The 22,430-nt window shown below is 45.5% G+C and overlaps 1 protein-coding gene and 1 long non-coding RNA gene across 2 annotated transcripts in view; both read left to right on the top strand.

Moving 5' to 3' along the window:
• LOC137595918 (uncharacterized) overlaps window positions 1-2,029 on the top strand; it is a 3,987-nt gene extending 1,958 nt beyond the window's left edge. The window contains exons 2-3 of the long non-coding RNA XR_011035475.1: window positions 354-434; window positions 1,800-2,029. This is a non-coding gene — a long non-coding RNA (uncharacterized lncRNA). The remainder of the gene's footprint in view (window positions 1-353; window positions 435-1,799) is intronic.
• A 15,938-nt stretch (window positions 2,030-17,967) lies between these two features.
• id1 (inhibitor of DNA binding 1, HLH protein) lies at window positions 17,968-19,201 on the top strand. Its single transcript, XM_068315185.1, has 2 exons — window positions 17,968-18,441; window positions 18,631-19,201. The coding sequence occupies exons 1-2, from the start codon at window positions 18,079-18,081 to the stop codon at window positions 18,664-18,666; spliced, it is 399 nt and encodes a 132-aa protein (XP_068171286.1). The 5' UTR covers window positions 17,968-18,078; the 3' UTR covers window positions 18,667-19,201.
• Window positions 19,202-22,430: the final 3,229 nt, after the last annotated feature.

The raw sequence follows: 22,430 nt of genomic DNA, 5'->3' as shown, positions 1-22,430 counted from the left end.
CCTCCTGTTACACTATGTTTCATCTGGTGCAGATAGCGCAATTGGTTCCTGTGTGTGTGCGTGCATGCATTTGAAGGCCACTGTGTGCGTGTGTGTATGTGTGTGTGTGTGTGTGTGTACTGGAATCTGGTTATAATGTCAAATGCCTTTATCAAATGTCAGGTCACCGTCCGCTGTGACCGGGTTCAAAAGGGTTAATCGTGTTGCAGTCGGAATCATCCTCAGGTCACGTCAGACTCCCGATCAGAAATGATTTAGGTGCATTTCGATGCACTTATTATTACTTTCTAGTGATTGATTTATGGGTGAGAGCTCTGTGGCCCGAGCTGAATGTTCAGGAGTGTGTTTTTTAGTTTCAGTATGACGAAACCAGAGCACAAGCAGCGCGACGGGACTCACGGGAACCCGGAGCGAACAGAATTATTATGTGGAAGGTAATCAGTAATCTGCACAGAACAACATTCTTCAAACAGCCCTGTGAGCTTTGCACAAGTGTGTGCTCTTTCTGCAGGTGATCATTTATGTTCTATTATTTGCTAACAAGCTGTGTTGCTTTTGTATTTTTTTTTTTATTTTTTAATGAGCCAGTGCGCAGTAATTACGTCGCCACTCCGAGCTTTTCTCTCCTGGCACCGGCCGGCTGTGGGCAGAAACCAACATTTCAGACACAATTTACCCACAATGCTGCAGTAATTGTTGTTGCCCACCCCGACTCTCCCCCAGGGGTGACCCCTCGCTTCCCAAAACGCAAACACATGCAGATACAGATGCACATACTCACACGCATTAGCACACAATGTTTACACAGCTTCAGCAGGGGGACACCCCCACCCCATATCCCCTCCTCTCTTAACACGATGACACTCCATCCCCACCTCCTCCTCCCCCCATTTATGCCTTCTTGATCCCTCGTCTCACCGTCCCTCCCCACACACACACACACACACACACACACACACACAGCACTGTTTGGTAGAGATCAGAAGCCCGACTCTGAGGCCCCACACCTGGGCATGTTTGCGGAGGAAGCAGGCCCTGGGCGGGCGGCGCTCCATGCGCCTGTCGACTGGCTCCACCAAGTCTGGCCAGCTGTGCTCCTGGCCTGGCCTCGTGCTGTGGGGGCTGTGCAGCTGGGAAAGGCATGTTTCCCAAAAGAGGAGAAAAAAGACAGGGAGGGGAGGGGAAGAGGGGAGGGAGGACAGCGAGAAGGGAAAAAGAGAGAAAAGGGCTTTAGGTTATTTCAAGCTCATTACACATTTATCCCTGAGCTCCCCTAAAGCATCTCGTTTTATATGAAAAAAAAAAAAAAGAAAAGCTTCAGGTCTGAGTTGGTTGTCTTTAAAATATGTGATTCATTTGATATGTGTTCAGATCACGAGGCAATTTATATGTAAATAAGTAGGAGCTGTTGTGACAGATACACAGAGATATTAACACATTTCGTCATGCTTGTGTTTTTTCCTGATTTATTGTCTTCTTTTAATGAAGGAGTTTTTTTGAAAACTAAAACATGAAGCCATATTTAACTCTTATATTCTTAAAATAAACCCTCATTGGTCCGTCACAACGTATTTTCTTACCCCCGTGTCAACAAATGTAAGGATAGTCAGAACTTGTGTTCCACTTGCTAAATAAAGCAGATATTTCATTTCAAACCTTTAATAAGTCTACAGACAATGGACAAACTTTTGCATCCTTTGCTGTTTCAGATGTGACCTCTTCCTGTGTGTGTGTGTGTGTGTGTGTGTGTGTGTTGTGTGTGTGTGTGTGTGTGTGTGTGTGTGTGTGTGTGTGTGTAGCCTGCTGCCATGCAGCATTCCCGAGGGCTGCTGAGCCCAGCAGTAGCGCAGGAAGTCCTGGATGTGCAGAGAGGCCGTCGTGTTCTCCCGTCACTCAGGGGAACAGATTCCCGTCAGAACACGTCCAGAGCACGCGCCAATCCCTGGGAAAGATCAACCGAACCCCCGAGGATGAGTCCCAAAATCTACAATGTCTTAATTATGATGGATTGAGAATGCCTCGGTTATTAAAACACTGCTATCTGTCAAAGCGGTCCTCATTTGTCTTCCTTTTGGCTCGACTATTTTGGGCCTGACTCTTTACACACCTTGATTCTGTATATGTAGATACTGAATAATGGAGAAGACGTGTCAATAGGCGTCCGCTTGCCTTGTTTGACTAAAGATTGAGTGTTCAGGTGAAACAACACTGGTTATTCAGTCCAACTATTTATTGCCCCAGCCGGGTCACTCCCCTCAGAGAAGCTCAGATCGGCCCTGCAAACCATTTGTCCATCGCGCCAACCACAGGTTCACAGTGTGTTCTGTCTATCCTTGTGTGTGTGTGTGTGTGTGTGTGTGTGTGTGTGTGTGTGTGTGTGTGTGTGTGTGTGTGTGTGTGTGTGTGTGTGTGTGTGTGTGTGTGTGTGTGTGTGTGTGTGTGTGTGTGTGTTGCATTCTGGCCTCTGTCCATGAAGGTGAGGCGACATGCTGGCTCTCAGCGACCCGTAGCCTCTCTGCAGGTCGGGTCTTCCTGCACCTCAGGTTCTCACCTTCTAACCTCAGGCTGGCTCTACTCCCCGCTGGCTGACCCTGGATCTGCCACCCTGCTGTCACCGGTGGCCCAAGTGGCCACATTAACACATGAAGAGGAAGCATAAGGTGAACATATGCTGCAGAGTAAGAGGCCTATGCTTTTTCTGAGAAGTTTGTTGATTCCTACAAAACATAAGAGAAATTTATGGATATTTGGAAGTTTTAAGCTGGAAACACCAGGAGCTCAGACAGACGTGGCTTTAAAGTCAAACTGCTCCGTCTTGTACACCTCCTACACACACACACACACACACACACACACACACACACACACACACACACACACACACACACACACACACACACACACACACACACACACACACACACACACACACACACACACTCTAGCTCACTCTGAGGCTTCCTCCTACAGTCTGCTCTGTCCTTCTGAACCATCACAGGAGCCTGTTGCAGGGCTGGGGGGTACCAACTAGAGCCAGTCTCCACTCGCTGCCAGGGTCCACGCTACACCCACTGCATTCCTGCGCTCACCCCCCCCCCCTCGCAGCAGGGGAGGGTGAGATTATGGATGAGAGAGCCTGGCATGACGCTGCAGCTCAACAGGTATGAAACGCAGTGGGAGATTTGATTCGTTGTCATCCGGCTGTATGATATCTGTTAGGCTCATTTACATGTGATGCTTCACAACAGAAGATGATCCATCTCCCCCCCCGGGGGGGTTGGGGGATCAGATTTGCTTTGCTTCATATCAAAATAAACCTGCAGCTTAGTGAGTAAATGGAAAAACAGAACAGAGGGAAAAGAAGACCTCGAGAGACACCAAAAAAAAAACAAAAAAAAATCCTGACAAAAGCAAAAAAGAGAGAATTATCTCCCCAGCTGTGTGTGCATCAGGAAGTCTCTCCCAGGCAAGCACAGGAAGTCCCACAAAAAGAAAAGGAAGTGAAAACCAGCTTCAGGAAGTGAGTTTTTTCGCAGCTTTGGCTCCATGAAGTCTGGACCCTGAAGGGTGGGAAGGTGGTGGGGTGAGGAGGGGGGAGAAGGGAGGCAGCCCAGCTGAACATCAGAGTGTGAGAGAGTTTGAAAAGAGAGGGAAAGACAGAGGGAGAGAGCGATCGGGGCGTAGTGACGGCAGCTCCAGCTGTCTCCATGCAGCCAGCTGTGTGTCATTTAGTGGGTGCACATAAAAACGAGCCTGGCACCACCGAGTGATGTTCCTGATGCTGTGGCGCCAGGCGCTCCGCTTCAAATGACATTGGGTGCCACCACTGACTTCTTTTCAACCTACTCACACACACACATACACACACACACACACACACACACACACACACATATATATACACTCACAAATGAAAGAGCACAAAAAAAAAAACTCCCATTCAGCACCAGTAAATGCAGGCTTGCGTTGGTGTGAGACACGATTTCGGTTTCCATCCTTCAGACGTGGAGAAACCTGAAATGCTTTTTGCTGAAAAAGAATCAAAAACGCACAATAATCCAATTCGAAAAAATGTAAGAGCAAACGCACAACGGAGGACTTTGGGACTATGCAGATTAGTGGCTCTGGTGAATGTTGCCGCCGCCGCGTCCCAGTAACACACACACAAACACACACAAACACACACACACCTGTGTTCACACATTTGCTAACTAAGCCCAGTGTTTTGCATGTAAATAGAATGTGGCTCAGTGCTGAGGAGGTGCTAACTTCCTCTGGGTTGCACCTGGACTGATTGCTCATCTGCATTAAGTGGGAGCTGCAAGGATGTGGAGCGAAAATGGGAAGGCACCAGAGGCGTTAATGGGTTAAAAGCTGGTAATTGGGGGTACTTTGCCAACTATTGTCATTGTGAAACAGAGGGGACAACAGATAAAACCTCTCTTGGGTTTCCCAGAGTTCACAAATCACTTTAAGTGGCGATAACTTTAACACTCCAGACATTCACACCAGTATTTTTTTTTCTGTCTTCTTTCCCAATATGACTTCCTTACTATTTTGTCGTTGTTGTTTCTTTATCAAAAACGCTGCCATTAAATGCCAGCCAGCTTCGGGAACCACATTAAAAACGTGACTTGTGGTGTTTCTCAAAATATTTTAAAACCACTTTCACAAACACGAAATAAGAAGGAACAGTTTGATAAATTCCAGTGCTGGTGTGTCCCTGCTGCCAGCGTGACCGGGTACAGTGTCTGTGTGTCCTTTACCTCCCATTCTGTTCATTCCGCCTCGATGAATGATATCGTAGGCTATCAGCGCTCTGATGGAGTATCTTCGTTGGCTCCGTCAAGGTCATACTGTAACCCAGCCAGGAACCCTTCCCTCACACCGCCTTCCAGATGAAACCCCGGTGTTTGGAGTCAGCACGGGACGCACAGTCATAACATTTGAATTGGAGTCTTCCAAGAGACATAATTCACCGCAGCTTTAAAACGCAAATGCTGATAATATTCAGAATTAGTGATGTCATCGTACTCTACAGACTGAGTACTGTGGCTCAGGGCCATGTTAGTCTGCTCTATATTTGGTCATTTCTCTTGACTGTCGGTGATTCCAGCGCAATTGGAGATTCGTTGGTGTGTTGTTTCAGTCTCATTTTCAGTAAACTCTATGATCACCTTGTCTTTGCGTTCCACAGGCCTTTCACTGGGAACACAAAGAGAGAGGGGGCATTAGTCCACAAGAAAAGCCCAGCTTTGGCTTCTTAAAGAAAGCAGAGGTTTAGCTCTTTCACTTCCACTGCATTGTTATGCTAAGGCCCAGTTTGGGAATAGAAGTGAACCATTAGCATCTGAAGAAGAGCCAACATCTGAGGGAAACATGTCTTTAAGGCCCCAAAAGAAAGGAATCCATGCTGTCTCTCCCTCTCATTTTCTCATTCTCTAACTCACTCACTTGTTCCTCGACTCTCATTCCTGGCCATTCGAAGTGCCATTCTCTTTGCTTTCAGTTACTCCTGCAGCTTCTTTTGGCGCGGAGAGGGATCAGGAGGGGATTAGACCTGAAATGGCTCGTGAAACAATACGTGTAGCTCAGATACTGTGTTTCCACGTCAAACAAGTCAGGATATATTCATTAACGGAAGCATCGTCCTTACCCACGTTGCTAAGACGACAGGTGCTAACCTGATGATGTAGGGGGTGATACATGTAATGTGATTATTAGGAATTATATAAGAAATGGTTTAAATGTGGAGACTACTTCTTAGTTGTGACTTTTAGCTGCATCGGTATCAATCGGAATAAAAATTATGATTTTTTGTTTTGTTTTTTTTGTGCCAAAAAGTTATTATCAATCATTGGTTTCTGGTTCTTGCCTGAATGAGTCATTCTAGTCAGAACCACGTTTCATGTCTTGGCGCTCATTTAGTAAATAATTGCGCCTCAGTCCTGCTGGGTGTGTTTTTGTGCTTGGACCTCGACTGGTTTAGGTCGTGGACAGCTGCTTCCTGTAGAGCTTTTCATATTCTTCAGATTGTGAGTGGTGTTCTGTTCAAACCCCAGACCAGACCATGCCTTCATGGAGATGGATCTCATCTCCAGCTCAAAGGACACTTTATATGTATAAACGCACCCTTACGTATTGCAGTTTTTTTTCCAGCCACAATTGATTCTCTGTTGAAGACACCAGTCAGATTTCTCAAACTAAGTGCAGCTTTGTTCTTCTTGAAAGTACCCAAAAGGTTCCTGTGTTATTTTACATGACAAATTTTACCAAGCAGTTCATTAACCAAACGCTTTCTTTGTAGGTAGAAATGTTCTTCTTTCCTGGTAAGTGATTAATAACTCAAGGTATTAACCAATACGGATTATTGAACTGATATTTTATATTGTCTATCTCAGAAGTGTCAAATTCATTTTCACCCAGGGCCACATCAGCATAATGGCTGTCCTCAAAAGGCCAAATGTAACTTATAAGTGTAACTGAATGGGACTCAATGTAATGTAAAATAAATTACCCACCCCTTAACGTTAAATATCTCTGAATTTATCATTATTTATCACTATTTCTAAGTTACAAACAGTGCAGTTAAACACAAAAAAACATGTTTGCCTGTTGCTCTGTTATATTTGTCAGGTTATTAAAACCACAGAACTCCATCAATCAAGGATCAACCTATCCAAGTGAAGAAAGAAAAATAACATCAAACACAAGTTTAGACAATAACTTTGTTCAAAATGTTTTTGTCAGAGTTAATTACTGCATCGTGGGCAATGTAGTTTTGGTCAAAGCACACTTTTGACCTCTTGATTATTAGATACTCTGACTTTTTATGATGTGGCGGGCCACGTTTGGCCCCCGGGCCTTGAGTTTGACACATGTGTTCTATCTGATATCAGCACACTGATTTAACTACCAGCTGCTTCTACCTTCGTCTCCAGATGCTATAACTTCATCCTAATTAAATCTGTACATCTGTGTGGAGGCGGTCCAATCTTCGGTATATCATACTCAGTTTCTACCTTGAAGCACATTACCTTGGAACAAATTTAAAGCTTTGATAAAAATCAACCCCGACAGAAGCCAAGTCCTGCGTGAAGATACGAGCGATCGTGTTACCTGAATCACTGGCAGCGAGTGCGAAAGCAGCTTTACTGACATACATGCAATACATAGCAGTAAAGCATGCATGCAAAGTGGAGGGGGCAGCTGTGGGATGAATCACACCGCTAGCATGAGCATGTCATCCTGGAGGTGATCCCAGCGCTGGGTCAGAACCAGACTAGGACTGGATCAAATGTTTGAAAGAGAGTGAGACTGCAAAAGATACACAAACACACACTTGAGGGGTGAAAAGCAGCAACCGAAACCTAGAAATGTTGAGTCACCGGAGATTTATGGTCCCATCTGACTGCTCACATCAAAGAGAGAAGGGATGAGCAAAGCGATATGATCGCCACCACTGCCAGCAGCTCTGTGAGCACTACTGTTTGATAAACACACACTCTGACAGGGCTTTCTGCTCCAGCCGTTAGAGCTGACTAAAGCGCCATAGAATCTTGGGCACATTCAACACTGGGGGGAAGAGAAGAATGACTAAGTCGTGCACCTGCCTTTCTGTCAGGGTAACACCGGGAAGAGGGTGAATAAAAGGAATTTCCAAGGACGGGGAAAATGTTGCGAAATCATTTTGCGCATGTGGTCCGTACAGCTGCAGAGGGAGTGAATCGCTGTGTGTGTAACGACATGAATCACCATCAGACCTCCACACATGTCAGATCACACCGTCAGCTCTCTCTCTCTAGTTTGTTCTCTACCTCTCACACACTCACACACTCCTCTCCCCCCTCCGTTTTCCATATCTGGCCTTCTTTATCACAGGTGCAGGCGGTGAAGTAAGCTGACACGATTATGTTGCATGTGCTCACTCCCCACACACACGCACGCACACACACACACACACACACATGCATGCACACACAAAAGAGGCATGCACCTTGGTAATCACAATGAACAATGCCGGAGCCATCCAAGTCTCATCAGTATGAGATCATGTGGCTCATATAACACACACCGCTCACACATCCTCCTTCAACACTCCCTGCGTTGTAATGCAGGTGGCCGACTGCAGCAGCTGGAGACGCTTTTTTTTTTTTTTTTGCTCTGTTGTTAAGTGACATCTCCTCTGTAGAAGTGTCCTCATCCTCATCCAGGAAAATCAGATGAGTCACACGGTTCTTTACATGTGGATCTCATCAGGGTTGTTGCTCATGTACCTGGAATTCTTACGGGGGAACGACTTGGAGCCAGAACAATGACAACATAGCGATGTAGACATATCACAGAAAAGATTTGTGTGTGTGTGTGTGTTTTTTTAACTACCACGGTTCACTAAAGTCTCGGTCACACCAGTTTGTTAAAATCAGTTTATTCTATTCATGAATTTGGTCATGGATCAAAGTGTGTCTGCATAAATTCTTCCTGTGAATCAGCACAAATGGCCGTGAGGGAATCTTCTTCACAGGGCCGACTGGGCATGAAGAGTTGAAAATTGAAGATGCTATCGATGCTTATTGGCGCCTTTCAGGCGCTCCTCTGCTGGAGTGTAAACCGCTCTGTGATAAAAGATGCAATCTGTAGACTCTGATGGCTCAGGAATCCAATGAGACAACTTTTATTCCCCTTCACTTAACCTTTTTGCACAAAATATTAAGAAAGAGAAAAAAGTGGAAAAAAGTGTCAGGTGTGATAGAAGAGTTTCAGTTAAAATGAAATGAAAGGTGTACAAAACTGTGGCGAGACCAGCGATGTTTTTGATCTAGATCAGTGGTTCTTAACCTTGTTGGTGTTACCGAACCCGGCCAGTTTCATATGCTCACTCACCAAACAAAAAAAAAATTATTATTTTTTCAAATTTAACATATAAGTATATGTTTTACCTGTGTATTTAATGAAATGTGCATTAATGTCACCTATTTCAAAGAACAAAACCAAGACAGTGCATGAACTCACATGAAATGACCTTCCTGCAAATCAGTGTGACTTCTGCTGTTGTTATTGAGAGACCAGTTCAGATATGCGTGGCTTCATCTTGGCAAGTGTTACTCTGATGTCATTTTCACAGCAAAGTCTGTTTCTTTTGTTTTCCACGCAGCTTAAGGAAGTGTTCCTTTATTTTTGCCAGACTTGCTCAACTTGACATTGCAAATCATGCAGAACGCTGACTCCCGTCACGTTCTGTTATACAATACGTGTAAATTCACGTTGCACATATTAGTCCGACCACTTTCTTTTTTTGCTCAACATAGTTACTATGAATTAAAGTATGAATAAAGCAATCAGATGACATACCCTCATTACAGGCATAAGTTGACTGCTGAGTAGCAAAATCCCATTTAGCACAGGTAGGCTAATCGATCTAGAGACAGTGTCACTGAGGAAAAGACAGGAGACAGAGCTGGAGGTAGCAGAGATGAAGATGCTGAGGTTCTCTCTGGGAGTGACCAGGAAGGATAGGATCAGGAATGAGTACATCAGAGGGACATCAGTTTTGGAGATAAAGTCAGAGAGGCCAGACTGAGATGGTTTGGACATGTCCAGAGGAGAGATAGTGAATATATTGGTAGAAGGATGCTGAGTTTTGAACTGCCAGGCAGGAGGCCTAGAGGAAGACCAAAGAGGAGGTTTATGGATGTAGTGAAAGAGGACATGAAGGTAGTTGGTGTGAGAGAAGAGGATGCAGAAGACTGGGTTAGATGGAGGCAACTGATTCGCTGTGGCGACCCCTGAAGGGAAAAGCTGAAAGGAGAAGAAGATTAAGAAAGAGAAAGAAGTATAAATGTAAAGGTTAGTTAGGATTGACGCTAGCGTCAGCCTGACTCCTGCTACTCTTTGCCAGCTAATGCTGAAACTTAGTAATCAAACACCTGGAAACACACATTCTGAATCTCACTTGTGATGCTTTCCAGTGTCACTGACTCTTAAGTAACAGCTATGAAATAAATTACCCTGTTAAACCCCCCATGTTGGACGGAGAGAAGTTGTTTAGAAGTGCTGTCATGACAAAGAGAAGCTGATGACATCCTTATGTGTCAAGGCTTTGCGTTAGAATTTGGTAGCGATGCTATTCGGGGTCCTTCAGGGCTGTCCAGTGCTTCTCTGTGTGGTCCAGCCCCCCCAGGAGAGGACTTGCTGGGAAAGGGGGTGCTCAACTCCCTCTCCTCCTTGTCCTCCTTTGATAGCTGCAGTGCTGGAATAGAGGAGCAGCACTGGAAAGGAGATGTGTGTGTGTGTGTGTGTGTGTGTGTGTGTGTGTGTGTGTGTGTGTGTGTGTGTGTGTGTGTGTGTGTGTGTGTGTGTGTGTGTGTGTGTGTGTGTGTGTGTGTGTGTGTGTGTGTGTGTGTGTGTTTGTGTGTGTGTGTGTGTGGTGGTGGTGGTGGTGGTGGTGGTGGTGGGGGGAGTTACTGGGTCTCCCTAGTTGCCAAGCGAACGCCATATGGGCAGCTCGCTGGTGTTACTGGGGGCCTGGGGAAGTTCCCAGAATTCACATGATAATGAAGCCCGGGGCCATTCAGAGCGCTGGCCTAAAGCTGGGCCTAAGAGCTTTTGATAGCCCCCAGCAGCCTGTAGGCCTGCCCACCCCAGGCCCGGGCCAGCTTTCCTGCCAGGCCCAAACCACCTGTTTGATTTTCCCAGGGCTCTGCCACAGCCGAGGGAGAGGAGAGAAGGAGGGAGCCGGGAGGAGAAGGGGAGGGAGGGGCAGCAAAGGAATTTCTCCCTCTTATTTTGTCACTGAGTGTGTACTTCCCATTCACTTCCTCTTTATAATCCTCCAGCCCTCCCCTCGCATGCACACACACACACACACACACACACACACACACACACACACACACACACACACACACACACACAATGCTGCGTAGACACACAGGCACGTACACCCCGGTATAACCTAAATGCACATATGCACACACCCCTGCTGACCCGCACACAGGCTCTTTACCCTTTTGTTGAAGCCCTGAAACAATCCCAGGGAGAAGAATGAAGTTTAAAAGTAGGGCACATTCTGCTGCATTGAAGTTTCACACAAGCAGATTCCTGGAAGTGGGCCCTGGGTGAAAAGCAGGGCACTTGTCTTGGTTGTGTGTCTCTTTATGTGGGAACCAGGGGAGATCTTCCCAAGGGCAGCTGAGGATGATGGAGACCGGGATGGATGGATGGATGGATGGAGGGATGGATGATGAGGGAGGGGGTTGGGACCCCCAGGAGGGGAACAGGAGGGAAGAAGAAGAAGAGACTGGTGCTTGTGGCACTTCAGGATGAAGGGTGGGTGGGTGTGGAGGGGGTGGATGTGTGTTTACAAGGAGGGCAAATTCCTTTATGGTGAGAATGGCTTGTGGCTACAGGACAGAAGAGAGGGCAGATGGTCCCAAGTTGCCGTTATTACAACCGTAGAGCATAAAAAAACACACACAAAAAAAACCATTCAGGCTTTACTTGTTGCTTCATTAAACAGCCAACAGCAATGGGAAAATCAAACTCATTTTAATGTCATTATAATTTATCTATTTTGGGTCTTTTATCGCATGCAAAATACGGATTAAATGTTCTCTTTTCTGACAGGATGTTTGTTTGGGTTTTTTTTTTTCAATCATTGTGAAATTGTGTGACGCCATCGCCCGATTCAAACACACAGGTGTGCAGGTGTGATGCTGTGTATTCTGGCCACTTCTTGTTTCCCAGCACCAAGGCGGGGCAGCGTTCCTGCAGTTTAACCTGAAATGCTGCCTTGCTGGGGGCTAAACACCTGCACTGCACTCACCTCACGGCATTACAGAGAAAAGGCTGAGGGAGGGTGGAGGATACACCTGAGCTCCTTGTGTTTACCCCCAGCCCTTACTTACCTAACAGGGTCTCTGGTTACTGTCGTCCCCTGGCTGAGCTATTCTTTTAACCGAGCTCAGGTCAGGTGTTCAGGGGACATCTGCATAGAAAACATAACAATAACTCTACTGTAGCCCTATTGACTGTGACAAGAATACACACACACCTACACCTGTCGCACCTGCATTGCTTTCTGTGAGGCCTGAATGAATAGACAGGCAGATTCCCACACCCAAGGAAATTAACTTCCTCCATCCTGTTGTGTCGTCTGCACAGCTTTTGATAAATAGCAGCGACGAGCAAAGAGGGGAAACCTGAGCAGGAGGAGATCACAGCTGAACCAGCAGTGACTGTGAAGGTGGGACCTATAGGTGTCAAGACTATATGAGGGGGCGAGAAACAAAAACTCCCCCAAAGGGCCCAAATAACTTGATTATTCCCGCTCCACAATCAAAACAAAAGTGGCAGGCCCAATCTGTTCGCTGTCAATGGCCGCTCTCATTTGTCAAGCTCATCCGAGAGGTTGGTTCTCAGGCGACTCGCACAATGCCCAGTGACAAACAGGAGGGCTCTCCTTTTACCCCGGCCTGCCACCGGGAAGCACATCTGAAGTATTAATCTTTGGGTAGAAGAGCGGAGGAGAGGGCTCAGCCTGGCCCAGCCATTGTCCCCCGGCCCCGGCCCTCTGAATGGGGCTTTGTCAGCTCCCCAGCTGCCACTGTCCGCGCTCCGTCTTTGGACTTTGGCGCCCATGTCCCCTGGCCGCGCTGACTGGATGCCTCTGTGCAGCTGTGGGGATGTTCTGGTGTGTGTATGTGTGTGTGTGTGTGTGTGTGTGTGTGTGTGTGTGTGTGTGTGTGTGTGTGTGTGTGATGGAGACAGAGGTTAGGTGGCGACCCATTCATCTCACAGACACACACAAATACGTGGATTTACACAGATGCTGCTTATCATTTCAAAGTGATGCATTTAGTTACCAAGGAATCCTAAAAAAATGCGTTTAGTTAATTGTGTTTTATTTAATTATTGAATATATTGTTACATATATGTATATTTATATGCTGAAGGCATGTTACTAGTGTTAGCCACTTATGGCGCTAATTTGTTTTACTTTTTTTATTTCAGGTTTTGGTCAGACAGTCTCCCTGCTTTGTTTTAAATTACTGAAAGAAGTTAGTTATAAGTTACAATCCCAAGATATATAAAATTCTTCTTAATTATTCCAAAAAGAAATGACATAACACTGGTTCAGCACTTTTGATATGGATCCAATACCAAAGTTATTATAATTAAAACTTCTTTTTTAAGGTTTATTTATCGATTTTATAAAAATCACAGAAAAGTTGAGTGGGGAACTCTTTCATCTTATTTCTGTTTGAGATTCCCCACTCTTAAATAAACACAAACACACACACACACACACACATATATATATATATACATACATACATACACCGGTATATATATATTCTATACATATGTGTATGTGTGTTTTTGAAATCCAGCTGCTTCCTTTTCAGTCCGCGCTGCTTTGTGAGATGTGAGCAGAAGGTGGACGTGGAGAGAGGACAATGCTGGAACTGATCTGATGTCTTGACAAAAGCAGTAACTTGTTTGTAACCCATCTCCCTCCAACAGCAGGAGGCAGCTGGCCCACCGCAATCAGGCCTGTCCCCTATAGGCATGTTCTGGCTACCGGCTGGGAACAGCTGGTCCTCCTTTCTGCTACCGGTGGACCTGGACACTGCTGGAAGTCACGGAGAAGAGAAGGGGCCTCATGGGATCTTACAGACAGGCTACCTTTACAAAAACAGACAGGTTTTGGTGAATGAAGAGGCCTTATTAGGCTCCATTGTCAGCTTCTATAGAGGTGCATCTTTGTGCCGTCCAAGAGGGGAGCAAAAGCCGGGGTGTCCTCTGGACAATGGGGCGCCTCATCAGGTTGTGTTGCCCGTTAAGACTGTTTTAACTTAGCCGCCCGACCCTTGATGGCTCCAAACTGTTGCTGAAGTGAAATAGAAGGGTGGGGGTTTGAGGTGGGATTGTGAAATTGCTGGTGGTGGTGGTGGTGTGGGTGGGAGGGGGTTGATGACCAGTGGACGGAAAAGGGACTCCGGTGTTATTTGATTTGCAACAAGCCGTAACACTGTCTGGCATTGTGTATCCCTCCACCCCTGCCCTCCCCCCAAGCCCCTGACTGCAGAGAACACAACCCAGCATCCACTCCTCCTCCTCCTCCTCCTCCTTCTCACCCCTTTCTCACCCAACGCCACTCCAGCACCCCCCCCCCACACACCCCCACCAACCAACTAAAGCTCTCTCTCCAGGCAATTGCCACTGGAGTGGAAAGTATTCCAGAGCACAATGCCGATGCTCTCAATGGGTGCTTTAGCATGCCACCAGTGCTCTGTCACCAGCAGATGGGGAGCTAATTAGAAGCCATTAAAGTGCTTTGATAATGTGTGTGTGGGAACCAGGCGGAGTGGGGGGGTGGGTGTGAAGGAGGGGTGCGTTTGGGTCCGGTGAATGCACACACACACACATATGTCCACAAGGGAAAGACATAGCGAGAGACCAAGCTGTCCCCGCAAAGTCAAGGACGAGAGAGGAGGACACCTGTGGGGGCTTCAAGGACCCCTGTGATGCCTCTCTGCACACTAATTATCAGATGGAGATAGTGTTCCAGTAACCTGCCCCTGGCCTCTGAGGGAAGGGCACCCACTCACCCACCCAGTCTGCTGCGTGAAAGCAGGAAAAGAAAAAAAAAAAACTCCAACCAAAACACAGCCAGGCTCCAGCCGGTCTGCGCTGCAAATGACACATCTCTGCACCAGGACTCCCACAGGAAGTGACTTCCAACCGCTGGACCTCAGTCATTACCAAGGCCGGGCTTCCCGAGGAGGTGCCAGGGATCCAGGAAACACTAATACACACCCGCAAATACCATGACACACATACATTCACACACTCTCACGTTAACAACTGCATGTTTCCTCCTCTTCAACTACGTACTGCTGATGATGACTCAGTCACTCATCAGATGGGAGTTTTGTATCTGACACCATCTCCACCCCTCTCCACTCCTGTAGGAGTGTCCGCACACCTGTACCCAGGTGCGATGACTATCAAGCAAACAGGAAGAGTGAGACTCGGAACTGGAAACTAATCCCGCAGCTGTGTGGAGACGACCTACATATGCATACGTGTGTGAGAGATTAGATTCTTGCACATTTAGTATTTTCAGAGTGTATTATTCATCCTCTTCTCCGTCGCCATTGCCGTTTGGTCACTTTCATGTTCCAGGAAGTTGTACACACACCACGTATTGTCCCCACAGCAATAATAACAGCAGCAAAAGTGTGAAAGCATTACTGGAATGTCCTATTTCCTTTCTGTGAATTTCCGTACCAACGTTTCCCCTCCCAGCTTCCTGCAGTGTGCTTTTGTAGATCTATTTGCCTCGGCGATAAACAGGGCGTATTAGCTGATGTTTCCCCTCCACCAAAAAGGAGCAAATCCTCCAGAGGAACGCTGCTGAGAAAAGGTTTAGGTGTTGGCAAAGTTATAGCCGAGATACACAATGTCCCCGTAAACAAGACTCTGTTTGATGGACGCAGGATGTTGCGACAGGACAGACACAAACAGTAGCCTCCCGCCCCTTCGCCGTAATAGAAATGAAACGCCGGGTGATAATCGGCTCACGTGTAAAAGAGTCCGCTGGGAAATGAATTCTGTGTCAGCGATGAAGGAGAGGGAGGGGAGTCGAACGAGGGCACTGCCATTCTGTCAGTTAAAATCAGGAGCTAATATGTTTCACTTTTCTTTCCCCTCCTCTGCCTCGTCCCTCTGTCTTCTCTCTCCCCTCGCCTTGATGTGCTGTAAACAGGCTAAAAAGGGCCCAGCTGTGTGGAGTTATTGTTGGTGTCAGTAGGAAGTGCTGATAGCTTTTGCAGCTGAACAAAAGCTGGATGAGGGGAGTGGAGGGGCGCTCCAGACACTGTGGCTCCAGCCTAGATTCTCTCCCACAATCCCTGCACCGCACTCCCATTGTTCTGCCCACCCGGCCCTCCCTCCGCCCCGTCAGCTGCAACCTAGGACAGAGGGCAAAAAAAAAAAAGAAAAAAAAGAAAAGGAAAAGTTTTCTAAAAACTTTTTACAGGCCACTGCAACAGCTAGAAGACAGTCTTGGTGGTACAGAACTTCTTCTTTTTTTTAACAGCAGCAGTAGTGTTAACCCTCAGCTTGGTATGCAGACATTTAAAACGTTTATTGTTGCATTCACGAAACACAAAGCCGTGTTAATGAAAAACTGTTAAATGCATGTCTGTGCAGTTAATTATGCTGTTAATGGAATCTTGCATTTGCAAAAGCATTTGAGAGCAGTTTGAATGGCAGATGCTAATTAAATAAAACTTATTTATAAGCATGAAGCATACAATGGTTGAATGGAATTAAACTCGGTTACCACATTATTTCTATTTTATGCAACCTGATGCTCATTTTCACAACTTTGGACACTTTTCATCTGATTTTCTGTGTAATTCAATGCTTAATGATAATCTAATCTAACGTATAGCTATGCGTGGGAGTTCATTTACAAATAAGTGGTTTAACTTCTAATTATTTGACCTTTTGAAAGAAGGAATGTTTGAAAATGGAAAACAGTTCAAATAAACCAGTCCTTTAAATTGCATTTATCCCTTAAAAGCATTTTACATACCATAAAGTAGTTAAATTCATGATTTATCTTATCTCTCTCTATCATCAATCTATTTGTCTATCTTAACACTTAATAAGTCTAGATCCTGCAAGGATCTACAATGCATTAAAACAAATTGTACAACAGTAACCAACGGGTTTGACAGTATTCAAAGTGGTTGTGTGGAGGAATGCAACAGTCATTAAGCGTAAAAATGCAGCAAAAACATCATGGAGAGCGCTGCTCCTCCTCCTCTCCTCCTCTCCTCCTCCTCCTCCTGGCTGACAGCGGCGGGTCTGCAGGTGCGCTGGCCACTAATCTGGTCCCGCTGCTTTAATTTGATAAATGAACGACAAGGCTCCGGAGCTGGTTTGTTCTCAGGGCTCAGCGCGCCACGCAGGTGAATGGAGGAGTGCGAGCTCTCTTGTTTGACGTCTCCATGGAGACCGCCCTAGCGGCGCCAGGCTGACAGGCGTCAAGGCTTGGATGAATGGGTGACGTCACCGCGCTGGCGCCTGCCAGTCTGCTCGGGCTTGTTTGGACAATCTGGGGGGAAGAATCGGAACAGAGCGATGCGATCTGAGTGTGCGCACAAGCCTGAGCGCAAACACTGCGGCAGAAACATGTGAAGGAATCCGTGAAGCTGCAGCGCTCTGGGCGCAAAAAGTCAAGTTAGTGAGTGTTAGTTTAAGTTAGTGAGCGTTAGTTCAAATTAGTGAGCGTTTGTTTAAAGTTAGTGAGATTTATTGTGCGTAAAAGAAGCCTGGATGCGCATTACTTATTTGAAAACCCTCAAAGCAACATCTTTCAAATATGTTAATTAATTAATTCATGATGGTGACAAATTGAATAATGAGATTATTAACTCCATCCAACACAGTTAACTTGTTTACTACGAATTCCTGACTGCAGACTCGTCATGTCTTTACCCGACTGTCCTTTCGCCATCCACACCTGCAGCGGCACTAAATAACTGCGAGCAGCAAAGACGCGCAACTGTGGCGGCCTAATTATCATTTGCCATTCATCCTATTCATCCTGTCGCATCCCACACACATTCTCACAGCACATTACCCAAGCATTCCCCACCCCGTGACTGCCCCCCCCCGCACCCCCTAGGCAATCTACACCTGCAGAGTCCCCAAGCCATCGACAGCTGGATTCCCACATATTACCCATAAAAGACGCACATTTGTTTCCATTTGTAACGCCATCCCTCAAACAGATTGGAAATCCCGATAACCAGGCGAGCGCGTTTATTGGCTGAGAGAGACTTTTAGGATCGGCCCATCAATACAAACGCCGCCGTCTCATTGGTTTACACTCTTCAAACAGGGCGACTCTGGCACCGCCTCGCCGCCGCTCCGCTATATAATCCAGGAGGTTTGCCCATGTGGAAGTTGTGAACTGTCAACATTGCCTAGACCTGTCTCTCAAGGGGAGAAACTGTTTTTGAATCCTCGTCCTCTTTTGGAAACTACTCTCAATCAAACATGAAGGTTGTCGGATCTACCTGCGCCCTGAAGAGCAAGGTCGGCAGCGAGGAAATGGTTCGCTGCCTGTCCGATCAGAGCCTCACCATCTCTAAGTGCAAGATCCCGCTACTGGACGAGCAGATGACCGTATTCCTCCAAGACATGAACAGCTGCTACAGCAAGCTGAAGGAGCTCGTTCCGACCCTGCCTACCAACAAGAAGGCCAGTAAAGTGGAGATCTTACAGCACGTCATCGACTACATCTGGGACCTGCAGGTAGAGCTGGACGAGCCGGAGAAGAGCCGCCAGCTGTCAGGCAGCAGCGTGCCCCGCACACCGCTCACCGCCTTGAACGCAGAGCTCGCCAGTATCACATCAGAGGTAATTATCATCCCACACACTGTTTTTGACATCAAAAGCGAGCTGGGGTGTGTTGTTGATCCGCAGTGCGCCGTGCGTAAAGATGCTAGATCTGTGCGTAAAAGGACGAGCTGGTTGTTTCTGTTCGCTGTTTACTGCTTTACTTTCCTGGGACGCACGATGCGCTAACATCTCCTCTTGTTCCCACAGAATGGATGCTCAGACGACAGGATTATGTGCCGTTAAGACGTGGTGGAGCGTTGCAACATCACCCCACAGCGAACACCGCGAAGAACGCGTAAAAGAGATGTGGCGAAACACATCGTGGAAGAAAAATAAAAAAAACACAAATAAGCCTTGAAGGGACGTTTTCGAACTCCCCAACTCAAGAAAATCAAACATGTGTGGACATTCTCGGTCGGCGTGGGATTTCTGACACTCCACAAGGCTCTCGATTCATCAGAGGGCCCGGAGAGAAGAAGACCGGTGGTGTTCGGATAAGGACTGGGTTAGCCGAGGGACCAAAACGAGTTCAGTGCAACTGGCGTCGCTTGTTGCTCGTAGTTTCTGAAGAAAGCCAATGTTACGCTCTTTTTTTTTTTTTAAATCTTGTGTAAACGCATAGAGAACATTTTGTAAAAGAAATTAGAAAATTTCTCAGATTCCTGAGCGACAAACTGTATTGTATATTACAATGCCACATTATGTGAAGATATTGTTTTCTTACAATGTACTTTATTGGTGTTTTTATTAAAACAAGACAATTATTTTTGAACAAGAATTCTGTGTCTGTGTTGTGTTTGAGTGTGACAGAGAGGGGAGGTGCCGCATCACGGGTTTTATGGGGGTTGATTTCTCTAGAAAAACAGCACAGTTCAGAAATATAAAGCTCCAGAGGTGATTGGATGTTATGGCCAATATATTAGTGTGAAGAATATTATGCCAGTAGATAATAATAATAATCTGGATAGGTTTTGCGCAGTACAAGGGGTCTAACAACGATCATCGTCATAAGATTCTACACCTGGAATAAGCTGTTAAGTCACTTATGTAACATAAAACCAAAGCTGGTGGTCAACAAACCGGGTCATTGCCAGTTAAATTGATAATTTGCCTCTCTCCGGCTCATTAGCGTCTCAGGTTACAAGAGGAAGTCTCGTTTAAAGCCACCGTGACCTGACTGGAGTTTTAAAATAATGTTGAAAAATAAAATTGAATCATCACAAGACATGACACATCCTAATTTCCCCAAAGATGATTTGTGTGTTATAACAAATTGCACGCCGGATTATCCAAAATTGAGATGATGTAACTCGAGAGAAATTACCCAATTCCATTAAAAAAATTCCATTTGAAATTTGGGTTTCAATATGTTATCGTGTAAATCATCAGTTAAAAGTCTCTCCGGGTATCGGAGGGGTTAAACTGGCTTTGGCGAAGCGATTCGTTATAAGATTTATTCTGTCTCCCTGGTGCAATGTTTTTCCCATTTCCCTGCGGTGCGATGCGCACAGCTGCAGCCCCGGCGTGGCCAGTGTGTGATTGTGTTTGTGTGATAGCTTTGTGCCAGGGGCAGGGGAGGGCGGCGGGGCCCAGACTGAGCGGCGCCTCGGCACACCTGGGGAAGTTCAGGTTAAATAGCTTCACATTCCTCAACACACAGCTGATTGAAACATTAACAAACAGTAATCCACGGTCCAGGCCGCAGATGGGCCGGGAAGCGAGCCAACAGTCAGAGACAGGGAGCGAGTTGCTCTAGGGTAGAGATTCCCAGAGTACAGTACTATGAGAGAGAGAGAGATTTTTTTCTCACACACACACACACACACACACACACACACACACACACACACACACACACACACACACACACACACACACACACACACACACACACACACACACACACACATTTCCAAATTAATAAAAACTTCTTTTGAAATCTAATAATTATATTTATGCTAGAAACAAATCCTTCTTATGTAACATAATTGAGTTTGAGCTGCGATGAAAATAGGGGCCAGGCCAGGTCACTGTGTCCTCCATAACAAGTCTGTACAAAATGTTTTATAACCATTAAACTGGAGTAGGCTAATATCTGGAGCTGCACATTTATATCTATTAATTATAGTATTATAAATAGACCATGAACCAGAATTAACCCACTCCCCTTCAGTTGTCTTGAAGGTGGCGCCCTCTATAGAGCGGCAAATGAGTCACAGGGATTCGTTCGCTGCTTTGATTCATTTGATCACATTAGTGGACAACAGCGACACTTTCTGGTAAAAATGGGTATTTAGTTTGGTTTATTTTTTGACTGGTTTCTTTAAATAATCTCAACAATTGTTAGAGCACCACCCACATTTATGAAACTAATCCCATATGACCACTTCTTTTTTAAGTACACACCTATAAAAAGAGCAGAAAATTACATTGGTAAGATCATGGGATTGGCATCCTGGAAGCAGGGCAATGAACAATAGTGCATTTACACTAGCATTATGTGGCCAGAGGAAAATTTTCAAACTGGCCTCATTCTGGATGATTATAAAATAAGATCATTTATTATTCCCACAGTGGAATATTTTGCAATAATACAGGGGCGGGTGTTTAAAACTGAACAGGAGCATCAATAAAAATAATAAGTAAACAAGCAATATAAACCACAGGGAAAATATTTAAATATTTAAACAATACACAAAAGGAATATTATTGTTAGAGTGGAATGTTAATCTCCCTTCATTAAAATATAGGTGTTACACATTGCAATGAAATTTGACTTTAGGGAAGTTTTATACAGTAAGAATTGAAGGATGAAAAAGACCCAGAAGCAGGATACATTTGACCGCCTAGTGCACCCCTGAAAGATGTCCTGACAGATCTCTGTTAAGTTGAAACACACTTGTCAAGGTTTTTAAAAAAAAAAAAAAAACCCCAAAGCATCTGTAGCATGAGGGCCGCTGAGCATCATGAACTTAGTCCGGTGTTTGTGCTGACATCCAGACATTACCAGGCCATTGCGTATCCAATTTATGGAGGAGAATGACGACATAGTTCTGAACTGGCCCAAAATGAGCCCTGATTTAAACCCTGTTAAAAACATGTGGGTTTGTTTCGAGTGAGAGTGTGTGACATCATTAACATCTCCCACAGACTCAGCAGAAAGAACATCTCTGACTGAAGACTGGGCCCCCGCCCTTGGATGACATCATCCAGAGGTTGTGTCAGGTCATGAAGAGGAAGATTACTGCTGTTATAAATACTAATGGAGGACACACAATAATCAATGTTCGGATAACATTTTGTTGAAACCAGTTGTGTAAGACTGAACATTTATGGTGCTTAGGTTTTTGCTATTTCTTGTCCCCCCCCCCCAAAAAAAGGCTTCAAGGCTAAAACAATTAGCTCCTACATTGAAACAAAATCACACAATTTTCATCTCAGTTTTTGTAAATGTAGCGTCGATTGTGTATCAGCAATTGTACTCTATCTTCGTTTTTCTTACGAGAAATGTCATTTCTTGCAAGCGTTCTGTTCATGAATGCCGATGGGTTAGTTTAGGATTTACGACTGTTTGCGACACAACACCCTCATTTACGGCTACGGACGTGAACTTTAATCTCCCGGAGGGACTTCGTTTTTAACATCCAAATGATCTGCAATGATGGAATAGCGCCGATAGCCGATCGATTAGTAATGCCTTATACTTTAGTGTCGTAAAGTGGCTCATGTGTGTTACCGGCGTTATTACAATAATAGCGATATTTCATTACAACGAAACGGCAAAAAAATATAAACGAGTTGTATTTGTAGAAGCTATTAAATTAAAAACCTGCTGAAAGTTGGTAGAAACGTAAAATTTTTTTATGGTTTCAGACTAGCTGAAGAACGCTCCCGGGTACCCGTAAGTTTCGAGAGTTACCCGTCTTTCTACCGGGAGACCATCTGTTTATACAGACATGTAAAGATTTGTAATACCTAAATGATCATCTTTCATCTTCTCAGCGCAA

Source organism: Antennarius striatus, chromosome 5 (genome assembly GCF_040054535.1).
Source record: "Antennarius striatus isolate MH-2024 chromosome 5, ASM4005453v1, whole genome shotgun sequence".
NCBI classification, from domain to species: Eukaryota; Metazoa; Chordata; class Actinopteri; order Lophiiformes; family Antennariidae; genus Antennarius; species Antennarius striatus.
Note: the sequence above shows the minus strand (reverse complement) of the source record. Positions and strands in the feature narration are given on the sequence as shown.